The sequence below is a fragment of the Pocillopora verrucosa genome, chromosome 1, assembly GCF_036669915.1.
Source record: "Pocillopora verrucosa isolate sample1 chromosome 1, ASM3666991v2, whole genome shotgun sequence".
Lineage (NCBI taxonomy): Eukaryota > Metazoa > Cnidaria > Anthozoa > Scleractinia > Pocilloporidae > Pocillopora > Pocillopora verrucosa.
In genome coordinates, this window is record NC_089312.1 from 18,328,929 (window position 1) to 18,346,580 (window position 17,652).

Sequence of the window (17,652 nt, forward strand, 5' to 3'; positions counted from 1 at the left end):
TCTTAAATTTTTTTAAACTACCAAGACGACTACTCCCCTCCTGTGAAAGTTAGACCTCGAGAATCTACACAGCCGACAACTGATTGCCTCTTCCCTCCCCAAGTTACTTATTAAATGAATTGATTCATTGAGTTACAAGAGTAAACGAACCTTAACGCTTCACTGTAAAACGGCCATAAGCGTTGAGCATCCATCAGCCGTCTTTCAGAGATTTCCTTACTCCTTCAAACCCAAGGAGTGACAAGAATCTTACATCTCGCAACAGTATCAGCCCTACATCAAACACTAACGTTATGAGAATAGTGGAAATTATCACAAACTCAAGAAGCACGTGATTGCTCCTAATTCTCCTGGTAAGTACCATAGGGAATTCATAGAGAACAGAATGGAGAATTTGAAAACTGATGTAACGGTGTAAAGGGTTATTGAGCAATAGGCGGTTTTCGCATCCATTTAGGTTAAAGGTACATTTTTCCATGCATGGCCACAATTACGTCAAACAGCGACACTCAAAAAAAGGGATGATGGCCCAATAAACATGTTCAACTACATCTTAGAATTCCTTTCAAGGCTACTGATCGGTGATAATGATTTTATTTAGTAATTGGTGCATTCCATTCATTACAGTTCTGTGAGGTTTAAAGCTGGTGCAAATTCAGTGGTCTTTAAACCATATCTTAACGCTGCACAAAAATTGCTTGTCTTTGGCCATTTTGTTAGAAAGCAAAAGAGGAAAAAAATTCGGTAACATGCAGAAATTAGGTTTCAAAAAATAATTTGTTACTGAACTATTAAGCTCTCTACCGTGAAAAGCTGTCACCGAGATCTAAGCTTCAACGAGTATTTGAGGTTAATGATCCGAGTATTACTGGCGTCAATCGTAATCATCCCATGAAAGCAGCGACCATCACAATAATGATCGACAGTAAGACGCTTGAGTGATAACCGAGTGCTCCACTTGTCGAGGGATCTGAAACAATAACAGAGACATTATCAGAAGACGAGAAATAGAGTATGCCATGACCTGCGTTAACTCCTCGCTGACAAACATAGCGTGTTCCACGTCTTTTTATACTCACCACAGTCCTCGGTTGGAGTATAGGGTTTGAACGCTTCTGGATTTTTTTGCTTGAGATCGTCAAATTTTGTGGCAGGTTGGATGACTTGATTCACTGTAAAGAAATACCAAAAAATAACGATCGTTCTCAAAAGGTATTCACTAATAATCTAGTGTCAATCGTACTGCTTATCTAAACCTTCAGCTAGAAGACGTCAACAAACTGACGTAAATTTTTCCCACTGGTTGCACGTAAAAACAATCCTTAAATCTTTAATCAAACTGATCCCTAAACTGCCGTTGACCAGCAGATCTGTAGTTAAATATCTTAGGTGGTTGTGTGAAAATTTCATAAAAAGTTCTTCAACAAATGCTACGTGGATTTGCATATTTTTAATCCTAGCATTATTCAAACATTCTCCTGCGAAATCGGAGCACCCAGGGATGTATACATCCCCGCCTTTTGGGAGGTGCCTCAAAGTGGTGCAGGGGTGAACTCAGGCTGAAAGTTTGGAGGTAATCCCAACGATTCCTGGGGCTAATGGGTGCACGTGATGCTGTTGAAGTCAACCACAACTGATCTGAAATCACCGCTTTCGAAAATTTCGACAGCGACTGTATATTTTCAAGTCTCAATGTGAAAACGAATAATACTTTAGATATCTAGTTAAGGAGGTATGCCAGTGCGTCCTGCACAGTAATTACAACTGGCCTTGCTCGAGGTATAGATTTACGTTATACGCGATGTTTTTCAACAACAAGCGTTTACTTCGAGGTTGCTAAAGCTTTTTCATATCAGGAAAAGAAGAATTATGATGCTTCAATGCCAAAGCTACTTGCCAAAGCTGTTGATAAGTTTAAAAATTTTTCTAAAGCTAAACACAAAGCCGAAAGTTCAGTCAGCAAATAAACGAATCCGATTTATGAAGTTAGTCGGCAGCCGTGGAAACTTTTTGTCTCTGACACAAGGTCAAATCCTTCGAGCCTATAAAGGCACATTACTGCCGAAACACATCTTGGGTTCCGCAACACAAAGCAACAAATAGCATTATGCTTTCAAGTAAGAAGACCACTCTATAATTTAGACAATAACTGAGAAAAATGTTAAATACTTGTGCAAAACACCTCGTGGCTAGTATGACGTGGGGTTTTGTCTTGGCCTAACGACTCATCAAAAACCTTTCCGAAATTATCAAGTAAACTCGTCTAGCATTGCGCTCATTGTCCCGTTCACGAATCTAGTAATTGGTTAACTCAAGTTTATCTGATCAGTAGGACTGTTGTATGTCTAACTAAAACTGCTACCTGTTAAAATTTTGATCATTTTACGGGTACGGTTAACCTAGAGTGAAACGAAACCTTTTACGGTTAGCTTTTTTTACGTCTAACAGCTAAAATTCGTCAATTTTTACGCCTATTGGCTAAATTGTTTGGTCGCTTCACGGCTAACAGTTAACCCCATTAAGACTCTTCCCTAAGGATTGGGCCAACGCGTTCCATTATAGGTCACAAGAGTATGGTTCAGGTACCATTGCCGATTATTGCAAACTTGACTTTCATGCACCCGGAACTATTGGCTTTCTCTGTGCTAATCATGAAAAGGCGCCACTTTGGTATTCCCAAAGCTTTAGAGATGGTATCAGCAAAATAGAAGCTGTCAATGAAAGCAAAAAAATAAAAGAAAAAATTAATAACGAAAAAAGGAAACTGCCAATTATGGCTCGAGTCCTTATAATAGCATCTAAGCTCAGACCGACAGTTACTACTATGATACTGTAAATACTGTATACATAATACTTGTTCGTTTCACAAAGTTTATTTAAGTAGCGTTTTGACTACCAAAGCGGAACAGTGAGTGAGCATCGCGAGCCTAAGAAACCTTACTAGTAACGAGGAGAAGTGCGAGCGAATCGTTGACATTGTCGTTGGTTTACAAGTTCCCTTGTACTGCGCGTGCACTTCTTTGCGGTTAAAAAAAAAAAAAAAACAGAAACAAATATCAAGATGAGAACAAATAAATTCAACTGATAGTGACTCTCCTTGTTCCTCAAACCGACAATGGAAAACGTAAAAGATTCCTTTCCCAGGTACATGTTTCTGGAAAAAAGAAAAAGGGTTGTCACATAGCTATTGCTACGTACAACAGGTCAGTTATTGGTTCCTCTGTAATAACCAACACATTCTTCGACCAAATATTTGAAGCCGTTTTTTGTCTCCCCCTCTTTAAGGAAAACAATAGAAAAATCCGGTATAAGTGAAACGTTTGTGTTACACTTGACTACCAGGTTCTAACAAAGCCAAGAAAACAAAAGAAACATAATAGCCTAGGGTTATTCAGAGTATCAAAACATGTTAGTCGTTTTATCTTCTTATGATGGACTTTTGATATAATACAAACTTCAGAAAGGTACAACTTTCTTTTTTTAAGACAACATGAATTCCTGGGTCCCTCATGTGGTGTTTCTTAGGCGATTAGGGATTCAGATTTCCTTTGATTCCGTACTAGTAGTACTAAATTAGTAAACATTAACGTAAAGTGAATATATTTGGAAACCTCTCATTTCATTAGACTGCCCGGTGGGAAGTTATGGTCATATACTTCCGAATATAGCAAGTGTCTGCTCTACAAATCAAACCAAATTTGCTAAGAGTATTACAGTGTTTTTATTGAATAATAGGATTCCTAACTATTTTATTCGCACGTGTATCTACCTAGAGCGTTGTTTTGTTTGAGCTTCAATTGTTACAAATTTAACTCAGAAACAAAATCATTGCCCAACTATGATATTACTTAAGCAGTGGAGGACTTATTCTTTGTGGATGCAGCCCATATAAACACAAGGGCGGTGAGGAGAATTCGAGATAGTTTCACCATAGAAACGCGGAAACTCAAAACACTTTTACTGTATCAAGTGAGTCTCAAAATAACGTGCAATTTTACCCTTTCCCTTATTCAAACATACTTAACATAACCCTGAGATCATACCAATTATCTCACTTATGTTACTTATCTATGTCAATATTCTAACGAGGCTCTAAGTTTGTTTTCTCAGCTTCCTGTTCTCAGTGTGGTGAGTTAAGCATCGCACACTTTCCAGATACTTTACCCTATAGCTGAAACACATAACCTTTACGCCCTAACATCAGTATCCATATTCTCTGTACTCTTCTCTGGACATTTCTTCTAGTATTGACGAGGAGAATTCGTTTAACAATCAAAGCTCCTCAGATTAATTAACAATATTTTCCCTATATTCTCATCATCATCATCTGAATGACACAGCAGTATTACTGTAAAAAGAAATTTGATGCTAGTCACTCTTAGGGTTTAAAGGGTTCATGGAGAATTAAAAACTGCAAAATGGGGCACAATTTTAAAATAGATTTTAGAATTGAGCCATAGAATTGAGCCAAATCAACCTATGTCAATATCTAGCAAACCGAGACCTGGTACAAAGGAACAAAACTTCAAAGATGGAGGGGAAGGGGGTCGAAAGAGTTAACAGCCGAGAGTGAGTTGAGAGGAATTAGGAAGCTGGGGGCTACCCTAGCTTCACTTCCCCTGATTTCAAACGCCATATTGTCGCGTGAATATTTGAATCTAACATAGAACAACTGAGATGTTAAGAACCTCTCTGACACATCTTAATGACTGGGCTTGTATTTTTAAAGATGGATTATGGGGAAGACTTTATTTCTTCCTCCTAATGGATGCTAAGACAATTTATAAAAGTCGAAAAAGAAAAATTATAAAATGCAGTTTCCATCATGGTGGAAAAAATACTTTTCATGCAAGTAAGGCTTGATTTAGTAGTAACTCTCCCAATTCTTCTTTCTCTTTGCTTGGCTCAACTGGAAGCTGCTCTTTGCCTGTCAGCTCTGGGAGGTTGTTGTTGACAGAATCCATAGTTTCTAGAGTCGCCGTGCCCTTTGTTTCTGGCAGCAAGAAGCAAAGACCCGCGCAGACGAAAGCAAGCACTGCCACGATGGAGTATGGCAAGAGAATGTGAATACGCATCTATTGAGAGAATAAAAACGAAGTTGGCGGATTTTACGTTTGAGCTCGATGCGAGAAGTTTTCCTTGACACAGGAATTGGTACGTATCTCTGCTTAACGATGAGCGTAAGCTAGCGAAAATCGCAGCGGTCACTACCACATAGGAGTGCGGCAAGGTGATCTGGACATACCGCTGTTTTCCATAATCAAAGTGAATTTGTCACTGAGTTTTACCAAGGGAGAACTTGTCGAGGGGACTGTGCGGTAGGATGTTTCGCATACTGGAAAAATCTCACAAAAATGTGTAAAGGTCCTTTATTTCCTATCGAAGATATTTTTTCCGTTAACAATAAAATTGATTTGAATCAAGTTACATACCAGCCAAACAACATAAGGCGCCGACATGGATCCAATGCGAGCTGCTGCAGACGAGGTTCCCATTCCAACATTCCTAAGGCATAAGGAGAATTGGACGAGAAGTTAAGTAATGCGTACCATACCCAAGCCACTTTCTTTAGACGGTCTTTTAAGAGAATTATAAGAGGCACAAAATTATTCCTTCCCGAAGAAGTTGGGTTAATCATCCAACCAGTCAGTCAGTAGGCCAGTGAATAAGTCAGGTAATAGGTCATTTTAGTGAGTCAGGGCGATTTAAGTAGTCAGACATGACCGGTCAGTCATAATAAAATTTCTGTCATTCATTCACCTGTCACTCCATCGGTCCAAGTCCGTCAGTCCGTCAGTCGTCAATCCGTCCATCGGTCTGTCAGTCCACCGGTTGCGTTGGTTCATCAGTCCGTCGGTTCGTCAATCGCCATTCAGTCAGTCATTTAGCCAATAAAATTTGTCTATTTTTCAGCAAGTGTGTCGCTGAAATAGTCAATCATCATGAAAGTCGTGCAGTGAATCAGTCAGTGAGATAGTCAGTCAGTCAATCAGTCAATCAGTCAGTAAGATAGTCAGTCAGTAAGATAGTCAGTCAGTAAGACAGTCTTTCAGGCAGATAGTCAGTTAGTAAGAGAGCGAGTAATTCAGTAAGACCGTACTTGAGTCAGTCGGTTAGTCGGTCAGCAAGACGGTGAGTCGGTCAGTAACACAGTCATTCAGTCAGTTGGTCATTAATGACCAATAGGTCAGTCTGTAATTCAGCCAGTCTGTAAGCAAGCTGGTCAGCGAGTCAGTCAGACAGACAGTCCATTAGTCGCTTATTGATTCACTTGTTGTCAATCATGAAAAAGACACGAAAGAGATGAAAGAGTTGAGTTGGTGGGCAGGAAGGTGGAAGATCCATATTCAAATTGCTGAGAACAAATCAGTGCGTGTGGTTACGTTTATTTCTTGCCTTAAGAAAATGGCATAATGCAGGAAAGTTTGAACGAAAGTTTTTGAGAAAAAATACCTGACAACGGTCGGGAAGAGCTCGCTTGAGTAGACATAGATTGAACTGAACGACATGTTGATAAAAAACTTCGCCACTCCTTGAGCCATAATTATGTTTGCCAACATAAAACCTGAAAAACAGAGCAATGATATTAAAAAAAGCATTTTGCAGCCGACGTCCTAAATAATTCAGGATGGTACTTGCTTTAACTTGGTAATGTAATGATCATTAGTTCCCCTATTTCGGATTAGTTTGTTTACAGCTAACTATTATTATGTCGATACATTAAACAGTGATTCTTTGTCTAAGCACTGATGGCTGAGTCTAGCTGCATTCATTTTTCGTTACCCTTAACGTAATTGTAACTTTTGTGACCCCAAAAACAGAACCGGCGCTACAATAACTGACAATGACGTAAAGAGAGGTTTACCGGTGTTCTTCAGATCTCTCTGGAAAAAGACTGCAATCAAAGAAGCAAAGAAAGACACCACCACTCCAATAACTGTGCTTTTCTTCCGGCCAATCCTGTAACAAATGTTCGTTTAGAGGAATCATACTCACGGCTTGAATTGCCCAATACTCCGAACGAAAAAACGTAAAGAGAAAAAGGACTCCTCACAAGTTTTAGATATTCCTTGTTTACGTTTTGTTGATTCAAAGAAAAAAAAAAGGTCGACCGTACTGCTAGGTTCGGAACGAGTCGCAACCCGAATCGAACCTTCCTCGGAGCATGGGACTTTTCCCTCTCCAGCTATTGTCGCAACTTTGCAAAAACTGAACAAAAAAAAGTTTATTCTATCGTCAGGCATGGGTTGACTTTGGTTGAGAACCAAATGATGAAAAATTATTGGATGACTTTGAGTACGATATCATGAATTATCACTGTGGAGATTTGAGTTATCTGTCAAAGCCGAATGCTATAGCAGATAACTCAGATACGTGGTTTGATAATTCATGATATCATGTAAAAACAAAATTCGATAAATGTTGTATTATACACTTATTTGAGCAATTTGCACACAGATAGACTTTTCTCTGAGTTTGCAAAAGTTTGAGAACACTACACGGACGAGAGGCTTGGAAACTAGGCAGACTCTGAACACGACATGATAAGCATTAAGGGTTGCCATGTCAATTTCACACGCTACCACATGTTCTCGACCAATCAGAGTTTTCATAGTAAGTCTACTGTAAGATAATGATACTTATTTCACATTTACCCATGTTCTGAAAGGACACGAATTCCTGTCTGAGTAGTCCTGTATGCTTGAAAGATAATCAGTCAACGTAATAAAGTGGATAAAAACCTCCCTTCTCTACCCCCCTCCTACCTGTGATTCAGTTTAATGCAAGTCCAGTTGGACGGAATTTCAATGAGACTAGTCAAGAAGAAAACCAGGTAACGATTGCCACCATAATCTCCTGCACTGAATGAAACAGCGTAGTAAACCAACGCTATGACCATCCTATGGAAATAATGTGAATCAGTTTTAGCTGGCGCAGATTGAGCATCAACATGTGAAAAAATGTTAATTACAATAGTTTTAGGCAGTTTCGACGAGGAAATTTCTGTGAGAAGCAATGTTCCGACATTTGACGTCCTACAGACTCACCAGGCAAACCATGATATCAGAGTTCTTTTTGTCATAGCCATTGAGCTGAAAAGGTCCCGGACATCTCCCTGTCTCTGGGTTAACTTGGCATCTGGCTGTTCTAGGTCACCTTCAGGCATCTGTTTTCGATTAAAGTCAGCAACTTTTTGAAGATTTTCCCTGGCCTCTTTGGGTCTGTTATGCGTCAGGAGCCAGCGAGGTGACTCCGGCAGAAACCTAAGGTTAACGGTTGTGCGTAACAGAAGTTAGAGAGCTAAGCAGGATCAACCACAAGATATTTCTTTTCTATAGAATCTTGTATCGAAATAATTTGAGTTATTATCTATTTTCTTCATATTTTTTTCATAAATGTGCCTATGCCATGAAGATGTTCATGACACATTTATCCATTCCGACCAGTGAAGGATCCAGGGCGAGGGTCCAATGGGTTAAACAAACTCTCCCCCCCTCCCCTCTCATCGGAAATGAGGGTATTTTACCACTTGGCTGAAACCAAACTTCTCCCAACGACAGGATCGCATATTGTTACTTAGCTTGAAGTATTTACTTATCTTGAAGTATTTCGTAGCTTATTTGGGATCCATAGCAAAAAAAAAAAAATTGTAAAAATAAATTTGTTTTCTTAATCAAAGTGCGAACCTCCCGTCAGAAATCTCTGGATCCGCGCTTTCAATTCCCGGAAGCGGTTCCCATGCTACTCCTCCCAACTTGATTACGTCATCCAGCAAATAAGCAACGAGAATAGAAACAGTCTCAATCGTTAAAGGGTCTTATTAAAGCTATACAGGTATCCCCATGTATTATCTTAACTGATGCATAAGAAGGTAAATAGCAGCTACATAGAAAATTGCGATTTTAAACAGTCATGAAGGTTTTACCGCAAGCTCTGCATCATAGACAGCAAGGTTAGTCCCTATTAAGTTCGGTCGATACATGATACAATGTACTTGCTTACCACCAGAAGAAAATCGTTAGTAGTCCAGGTATAGCCGCGGCCATAGCAAGTGTGCGCCAGTCCCTTATCAGCCAAGCAAATAACGGCAGAACCATTAGCGACAGAACCCAGAAGTACCATAAAGTGGTTCCGATCACGTGACGATGACGCTTGCCAACGTACTCAAACACGAGCACAAACATTGCCAGAGATGAACTGCCTGTTGAAAATAATATCCAAAGCTTCGTTGTTATAATCTTCATTTGGTTTTTTTTCTTTTTCTTGTATTATTTCGTCTGAAAGCGGTATGAATGCCAATGGGAAATCAGTTTATGATACAAAAGATCCTCGGCATTTTATCAAGGACTCTAAATCTGTTACCTTTCTTTTCCAAATTCACAGATAGAAAGTTTTTCAGTTGTTATGTAATTATTAAACATCCTTCCGAGGGTTCTCGCGTGATTATATTTAGATTGATAACTATGGCCGTCTTCGTTCAAAAATGCGAGAAAAGTTCAGAAATACAGAGGTGGTCGTTTTATTTCCTTTGGGTTAAGGCCAAGTTTTTTTTTCTGATGGTTTATTAATCGTATCGTTTACCTCCTTTTACCTTGGAAATACAGCGAATATTCACTTACCTACGCCTATACCAATCAGCACTCTGAAGAGCACATAGAGCCAGTAGATTTTAATGAAAGCAGAAGCCAAGGCGAACACGTTAGTTAGGACTGTAAGCCAATAAACAATGGGTTTGCGTCCGAATTTGTCTGACAAAACGCCTCCAAAGAGAACTCCGATCATATAACCCAAGAACATAATTGCTCTGGTCAGGACCGATAATGCTGATACGTTACAAACTAGGTCCCACTGAGAGAAAATCGAAATGATTTTAGCGATTTAGTGTATGAGCTCATTTGTCTTTTTTCGCATGAAATGAAAATGAGTGAAGTGTTAATTCCTTCTAAAAACAATAACTTATCAGTGGAATCAGTCGTCACCAACATGGTAGAAAGGGGCCGAGAATTTTAGAGACTTGACTGCCAATTAACTGCCAACAAGGAGGACCAATAAGAACAACACAGAATCTTAGAGATGGATCAGGGAAACAGAACCAAAATCCTCTGCACGGGCGCGGGAAAACCGTGGGGAGTGACGCTGAATTCAAACTGAGTTTATTGTTCGTACCTCAGCCACAGTGGAGGTAAAATCGCTAGTGTCAAATTCCCAATCATCCCGAGGAATGGAACAACGGTAGTTGTAATTTTCGTCTCCTGGCTTGAAAATTCCGGTCAGATTACACGCAGAACTGTTTGCTTTACAACGCCATGGCGGTTCAACGCTGAGAAAGGTTGGAAGCATCATCTGGAGACCATCAGACCAGGTCTTGATGAAACCGCAGATCAGCAAAAGTCTGTACTGAAATCGGTTGTAACTGCCTATCTTTTCCATGACATCATCAATAGTGATACCCATGATTTCGTCCTGTAAGGTGCCCTTTGTTAAGAGAAAAAATCAAAACTCATGAGCGCAAAACACTTGAGAGCTAATGTCAGCATGCATCAAACAAACAGCGGGAAGTCACCCAAATGTTTTCACTCCTACTTTCGTATTTTGTAGCCCAATATGTTCTAATAACTGTGGAGTAGTTTTTTTGCAAAAATTTATTTTAGTTTACGAGAAACGATTTTTTTTTGTTCGACCGCTCAAATATGCAAATTTTCACCGTGAATATTACCCGAGTTGTGTGACCTCATGTAACGAATGTACTAGACCTACGGTATTTCTGTGAACATGATCCTTTGTTTTATCATCTAAACTTAATCGCCTATCGTTATTGAAGCTGGCAAAGAAATATTAATTTTTTGGTAAATATTTCTGTCCGACATACTTTTCCATGTCGAAAAGTAGCATCAAAACAAAGACAGTTTTAACAATGACCGACATGACAAAATCTATGGTTGTAAAGGATGGTTATAAAGTTAATGTAAAAATTTCCTTGTGTATTTGTGTTGTTCTATCTTGAGACGAACTCAAAGTCCGGCAAAATTTACTTGATAGCTACTATGAATATACATGGTGCGCCTACTTGTCGCCACCGTTAACTGGCATAAATCGTTACAATTTGCAAAAAAATCGAACACAACACCCTTACCTTGTTTTTTTATGATTTTATTAGCTGTTTCGATGATCACGTTAATTATACTCTACCACATTCTAGCCAGATTTGAGTTCCAGTTTATATATCTTCGAATTCTCTATCTTATTGTATCAGTTGCGTGACAAGCGTGACACAGAAATTCAAAGATGAGTCAGCCTCCGAAATACCAAGAGATGGGTTTTTTTCCTCTTTGCATGACATCTAGAAAAACCTTTCAGGAATTACTACATTTAGAAAACTAAAATTTCCAAATCCATCAATGATTCCTTTGCCGGCTGAAGTCAAAGTATGGTTACAATAGTTAATTGGATTGACAAGCTACATACTGATTTAGCTAACTGATCTGTTTTATAAGCGCCCCATCTTACATGCTCACATGGAGATTTGCTGTTTAGTTAAATCGTTCGCTGGTGGAACTTGTGGGTTTAGTTATCGAGAAGACCAGGTCGTACCCTTGCGTGATTGTTAAAAAGACATTTCAAGTCACTTGCGGAGTTTCAAGTTTTCAGATCCAGATTATGAAGTTGATCTTGTTTTGTCGCGTTCCGGCATCTTCGAGACGCCAAAAGATATCGATGATTTTACAAATTGCCCCACTCACAGATCAAATCTCGGTGTTTGGTGGAATCGTGGTTCCAATAGTAGATGTAGGGTGCCAAAAGAAATGTCCGGCCATGGTAAAGGTAGGGTTAAGTCGATTCCAAAAGCTGATAGGGGAATTGGCAAGCGTGTATCACAGATAGTACTCAAGATGTCTGGAAAATTCGTACAATCTGGCTTCGGTAAGTAGGCTATTTACCACCGTGAGCAAAATTACACGTGACGTCAGACTTAAGTTTCCATTGGGAATTGGTCAATACATTACCAAAAATTCAGACAGAGGCGGAGTTTTCTGAACTAATGTCTGAACAATTTGTTGGCTTTCCGCCGTCTGGGGAGACGCGTAATTATGTTCACGGTGGTAAAGGGCCCTTCCGCACTAGCAACTAGCCGCTGACAAAACTTGTTTCTCTTCGCCAAAAATCACATCAGAATTTGTCCTTGCTAAATGTCAAGTGTGCTGCACGTATCAGCACCCTCGGGGGACCCCTCTACATAAGAGGGCGGGGGTAAGCGCCTGGAATTTCGAAAACAATTGCTATAAAATTATAAAAGGTACTTATTAAGTCTTATTCGTGTGGAAGTGGCAACAATTAGCCAGTAAAAACAAGTGTTTATGTCCTTTTCTGTCTTTTTCAATGCTTCCCTCGCTCCTACAGAGGATTCATACAAATATGAGAGCCGTGCCGCGTTTACATTGAACAAGTAGAAAAGGTCGTCCAGAACGAGTGTTTCGTTCTGTAATGAAAACCCCAATAAACTTACTCAGAAATGACTCGTTTCGAATAACTTTTACGCTGGTTATTATGTGGCAACCGGTATGAACTCGTTCTTGTACAAAATTCATTCGGATATCATGTAAAAGGTCCTTAAAAGTTTTTTTTTTCCAGAGCATCACGCTTTGCTCGCCTGTCTGAATCCTAAAAATTTCAGTAGCGTTGAAGCAACAACCCGCTTTTAACTGCTTCGCTGCCGTTGAACAACGATTAGTGAAGAAAGCACATATTTCAATGTTTTCAATTCAACGTAAACAAAAATCTTTAGACATGGTAAATATTCACTTGTGTCGGTATCAATTATTGCGTGGCTAGCTTATGATGTAAACGGAGGGAAGGGAAAACACAACGCAAAACCTGGGCTCCTGTCAAAAAGTAATACCCAGGCGTAATATAATAATCAAAACGGCTAATAAAATCATAACATAAGTGTTATGTTAGACTTTTTTGCAAATTGTAGTGATTTCTGCGGGTATCAGCGGCCATCCCGAGGGGTCGATCCCCGGGCACCCAGGGGCATTTGTCACAGCTGCCGTGACAAATACATGCTAAAGCCCCTCGGGTAGGGCAAAAAATTGGGACAAATACCCCCACCCCTGGAGCAACCTGGGCAACATATAGTCGGTGTTGCCTGTTCCTCGATGCAAAAGTACGAGTGATCATGGTTTACTGAAGCCACATCAGCACTAAAATCCACACAAGTCTCTATGGAGTCCTCAAATTCGAGCTTTCTGGGGCAAACTTTCTTGGCTTGCGGTTGTTCATCACACTGTCTCTTCCTATCGGCAAGACGCTTCGAATGCGAACTAACCGTACGTATGAAATTGAAATCTCGATGTCACTTTCCTTAAAATGCAATGAACAGATTCTTGGATCGCCGAGTGTCTTGAATTTTTTATCCGCTCACTTACAGAAAACCTCCCACTTCTTACGCTCATTGGGCCTTGTAGGAAAGCAAAAATAACTGAGATCAGGTCGTTTCTTACTCTAATTACGGCACAGAGCAACAGCACAATACTTGACCATGGTACACAGGAAAATAAACTGCAAAGGAAAAATAAAAGACGCCAAGATTTCCCGATTTGTCAAACGCACATAGCGAGCGAGCTTGCTTGTCCTGTGGCGAAAACCGCTGAACGTTGAGACAGCAGATTACGTGCAAATCCCGTGGGTATGGCCCCGGGGTATTTTGCCAAAAACGCAAAAGCGCTCTAATGCCCCGCGTGCGGGGCATGCCTTTGCTACAAATCCCCTGCTAAGCCCGTGGGTTGCCCTTGGGTTGCCCGGGGGTCGACCCCTCGGGATGGCCGCTGATACCCGCATTATGCCAATTAACGGTGGCGACAAGTAGGCGCACCATGTGTATTTTATAGTCGCTATCAAGTAAATTTTATTTCTCGGTCGTGGACATGAAGGAGGCCAATTTTTGGACCTTTGAAAGTTCATAAAAAAAATCACTAAAATTGATGCGAAAGTAATTTATTCGACTCTGTTTTAGTAAGACAAGGATATTGATTCTCTCAAAAAACAATTTTTGGAGTCAGTCCCACTTTAACAATAGGTAGCAAAGGCTGCTAAACCCGTGACCGCAATGGTTCTGACCTGGCTGTTATATTTTATTAGCCTTCTAAGACTGTGCTATTTTATCTCTTTCTCATGCAGGCACTATATCTTAACTTACACTAAGGTTTTCCAGTGAATGGAAACGCTCTTTTGATTTTGTCCCGCCTAATCGATAAAAAGGCGAAGACACAACATTTCGTCCAACTTTGTGTCACGTGCAGAGCTATCTTAAACTCCAAAGAACAAAAAGAATCTATGAACAGTGAATATCCTAGATTCCATTTGTCATCCAACTACGACACTTTTGCGCTATTTTAATTAAGGGCCACCGGGCCAATCTTTTATTACCGGAGCATATTCCAACCTATTCAGACAAAGAACGTCGTAGTGAATTGTCTCTTTGTTTCTACATTGATTGAAGGTAACCCAGACTGTTTATGCGGCAAGAGATAATCAGGTAAAAATTTGCCAGTTTTGCGAAATTACTAAAGGCTAAATTTTCAAGTCACCAAAAGCATATTTAGAATAAGTCATATTAAGACCTGTGCTTAGGATAATAAGTGACGGAATGATCTCTTTGGCTGACTACATCAAAGTCACTGTTCGGAACCAAGATAACGACTGGAGCGCTGCGACGGTATCGCAGAGGTCACGGGTTCAAATCTCGTACAGGCCTGACTTTTTTTCAGGCCTTATTTTTCATCACTGCCTAAGTAGTGATCAATACTAAAAGGATCGCTTCCATAGTCAAACTTACAATTGTTGACAATTGCTTAATTTACGTTTCGAAACCTCATTAAGTGTTTCAAGCGAGTTATCCAGGGCAACAAGTCAGGTCATTTGCTTGCTTTGGTTAGTGCCATTTCATAATCCTGCCGACAAGATGACTTAGAAAGACATTGTATGCCCCAAACCTCTAGTAGCCTGCGAGCAGTGGGCACGTTCACCTATGTTATCCATGTCGAAACGACCACGAAGAGAGCTCTATACAACTGCCTCCACAACTTGCATCGCTCAAAATAAATAATCTGAAGATCTTGTAGTCAAGATGTTGAATTATCAAGATTATGAAACTTCCCATACGATAAGTCACAACTGCAATGCACTCATGATAACTCACCAAATTGGCGGTCTCGTTCCTATTTCTGATTGATTCAATTCGCTGCTGGCTTTATAATGTTGTCTGGATGCTTATTGGTGTCATGATTTAGCTTGGTGGCAGCGGAACGCTCCATTCCCGCTCGGCGATCGTTTCAGCGAGGCTTGGAATTGTTTTCTTTCGGCGCTTAGAATTGACAGGGGCATCAGCTTTCCATTATCCTCTTCCGACAAGAAAAACACTTCAAACTTCTCAAAATTGGACTTATCTTGATCCATGCAGTATTCAAGGAATGACTGATAATGATCAAGCGCATTAGTTCAACAAGAATGACGGTCGGAGGGAAAACGAACTTAAACAGATCTGTGGTGATTATGAACGCGTGAAAGCGTCCAAATTGTACAAATTGATGTGAATATCTCAGAATTAGATTTTTTTAAGGAAACATGGGCGTATGAAAGAAGAATTGACGAATTTGTAAATTACGTATATCCATATCGAAAAAGGCTGTTTCAGAATCCTTTAGTGCTTATGCTAAGCATCCAATCTTGTTAAGAAGAGCTGCATAAATGTATGATTTCAAAATTTCACAGCCATAAAGCTACATTCGCTAACAACAAGAAATCAGAATTTGTTTGCTGAGAATTCCAGTACCTGCACCTTAACTCCGGCATTCAATTTGAACCAAAATTGGCGTCTATAGCTATCGGTTGCCAAAGAGCAAATTAAAATTCTTTTATGCAAATTAGTTGGCTGCACATTAAATTGCATAAGTAATTCAAGCCAAGGTTAAACGCCTCTTGGTGGCATGAGGTGTTCGCTGAACATTCCAGGACATCCAATAATCGCTCTAAAAAAGTTAATAAATAATTAAAAATAACCCTCAGGTATACACTACCCAAGAGGGTATGCAAGAGATTAAAAATAACCCTCAGGTATACACTACCCAGGAGGGTATGCAGGATATTAATAGTAACCCTCAGGCATACACTACCCAAGAGAACATAGAACAGATTAGAAATAACCCACAGTTATACACTACTCAAGAGAGTATAGAACAGATTAAAACTAACCCTCAGGTATACACTATCCAGGAAGGTATGCAAGAGATAAAAAAAAAACCCTCAGGTATACACTACCCTAGAGGGTATAGGAGAGATTAAAACTAACCCTTAGGTATACACTTCCCAAGACGTTATGCAGGAGATTAAAAAAAACCTCAGGCATACACTACCCAAGAGGGTATAGAAAAGATTAAAAACAACTCTCAGGTATACACTACCTAGGGGGTGGGGGAAATGGACAAATCGGTACCAAGAGAGTATGCAAGATATTAAAAATAACCCTCAGGTGTACACTACCCAAGAGGGTATAGAATAGATTAAAAACAACCCTTACGTAAACACTAGCTAAGAGGGTATAGAAAAGACTAAAAACAACCCTCAGGTATACACTACCTAAGAGGGTATAGAAGAGATTAAAAATATCCCTCAGGTATACACTACCCAAGAAGGTATGAAAGAGATTAAAAACAACCCTCAGGTAACACTATCCAGGAGGGTATAGAACAGATTAAAAATAACCCTCAGATATACACTATCCAGGAGGGTATAGAACAGATTAAAAACAACCCTCAGGTATACAGTACCCAAGAGGGTATAGAAGAGATTAAAAGTAACCCTGAGGTATACACTACCCAAGAGGGTATAGAACAGATTAAAAACAACCCCCAGGTATACACTACCCAAGAGGGTATAGAACAGATTAAAAATAACCCTCAGGTATACACTTCCCAGGAGGGTATAGAACAGATCAAAAACTAACCCTCAGGTATACACTACCTGAGGGGGTATAGAACAGATTCAAAACAACCCTCAGGTATACACTACCCAAGAAGGTAAAGAACAGATTCAAAACAATCCCCAGGTATATACTACCCAAGAGGGTATAAAACAGATTCAAAACAACCCTCAGGTAAACACGACCCAAGAGGGTATGCAAGAGATTAAAAACAACCCTTAGGTATACACTACCCAAGATGGTATACAACAGATTAAAAATAACCCTCAGGTATACACTACACAAGAGGGTATAGAACAGATTAAAAACAACCCTCAGGTATACTCTACCCAAGAGGGTATAGAACAGGTTAAAAACAACCCTCAGGTATACATTACTCAAGAGGGATGGAACAGATTAATAGCGGAGCTCGCAGAGCTTAGCCCCATAACTATACAAAATAGTAGTAACCCATCAAGCCGAAAAAATTTGGTTGTACGACCGTACGACCGTACAAGGTGATACTTTTAGCATGCGCAGCCAACTGTACCACGGGCACTATCTTAGCCATACGTAATGGAAGGGCGAGGGAGAAGGTAATGCGTAGGCGCAATTGCGTGCGTAACTTGGATACCACATTCATTAGTGTGCGCCAAGAGACACCGTCAGATGACGATAAAGTGCGCATACTCGAA

At 40.0% G+C, this 17,652-nt stretch overlaps 1 protein-coding gene and 1 long non-coding RNA gene across 3 annotated transcripts; both read right to left on the bottom strand.

Moving 5' to 3' along the window:
• Positions 1 to 575: 575 nt before the first annotated feature.
• LOC131770886 (uncharacterized) lies at positions 576 to 1,181 on the bottom strand. The gene is made up of 2 exons (XR_010717398.1): positions 1,080 to 1,181; positions 576 to 970 (listed from the first exon to the last, which is right to left on the bottom strand). It is a non-coding gene; the product is annotated as an uncharacterized lncRNA (long non-coding RNA).
• Positions 1,182 to 3,637: 2,456 nt separating this feature from the next.
• On the bottom strand, positions 3,638 to 15,386 carry LOC131788735 (solute carrier family 22 member 4-like). Of its 2 annotated transcripts, none has more exons than XM_059105820.2 (10): positions 15,200 to 15,386; positions 10,168 to 10,476; positions 9,621 to 9,849; positions 9,004 to 9,202; positions 8,049 to 8,264; positions 7,767 to 7,901; positions 6,866 to 6,960; positions 6,454 to 6,565; positions 5,433 to 5,505; positions 3,638 to 5,075 (listed from the first exon to the last, which is right to left on the bottom strand). In XM_059105820.2, exons 2-10 carry the CDS (start codon positions 10,453 to 10,455, stop codon positions 4,845 to 4,847), a joined length of 1,578 nt encoding a protein of 525 aa, XP_058961803.2. In that variant the 5' UTR covers positions 10,456 to 10,476; positions 15,200 to 15,386; the 3' UTR covers positions 3,638 to 4,844. The 2 variants fall into 2 exon arrangements, with proteins under 2 accessions (XP_058961803.2, XP_066025590.1); XM_066169493.1 differs by lacking the exon at positions 15,200 to 15,386 and adding an exon at positions 11,509 to 11,914.
• Positions 15,387 to 17,652: the final 2,266 nt, after the last annotated feature.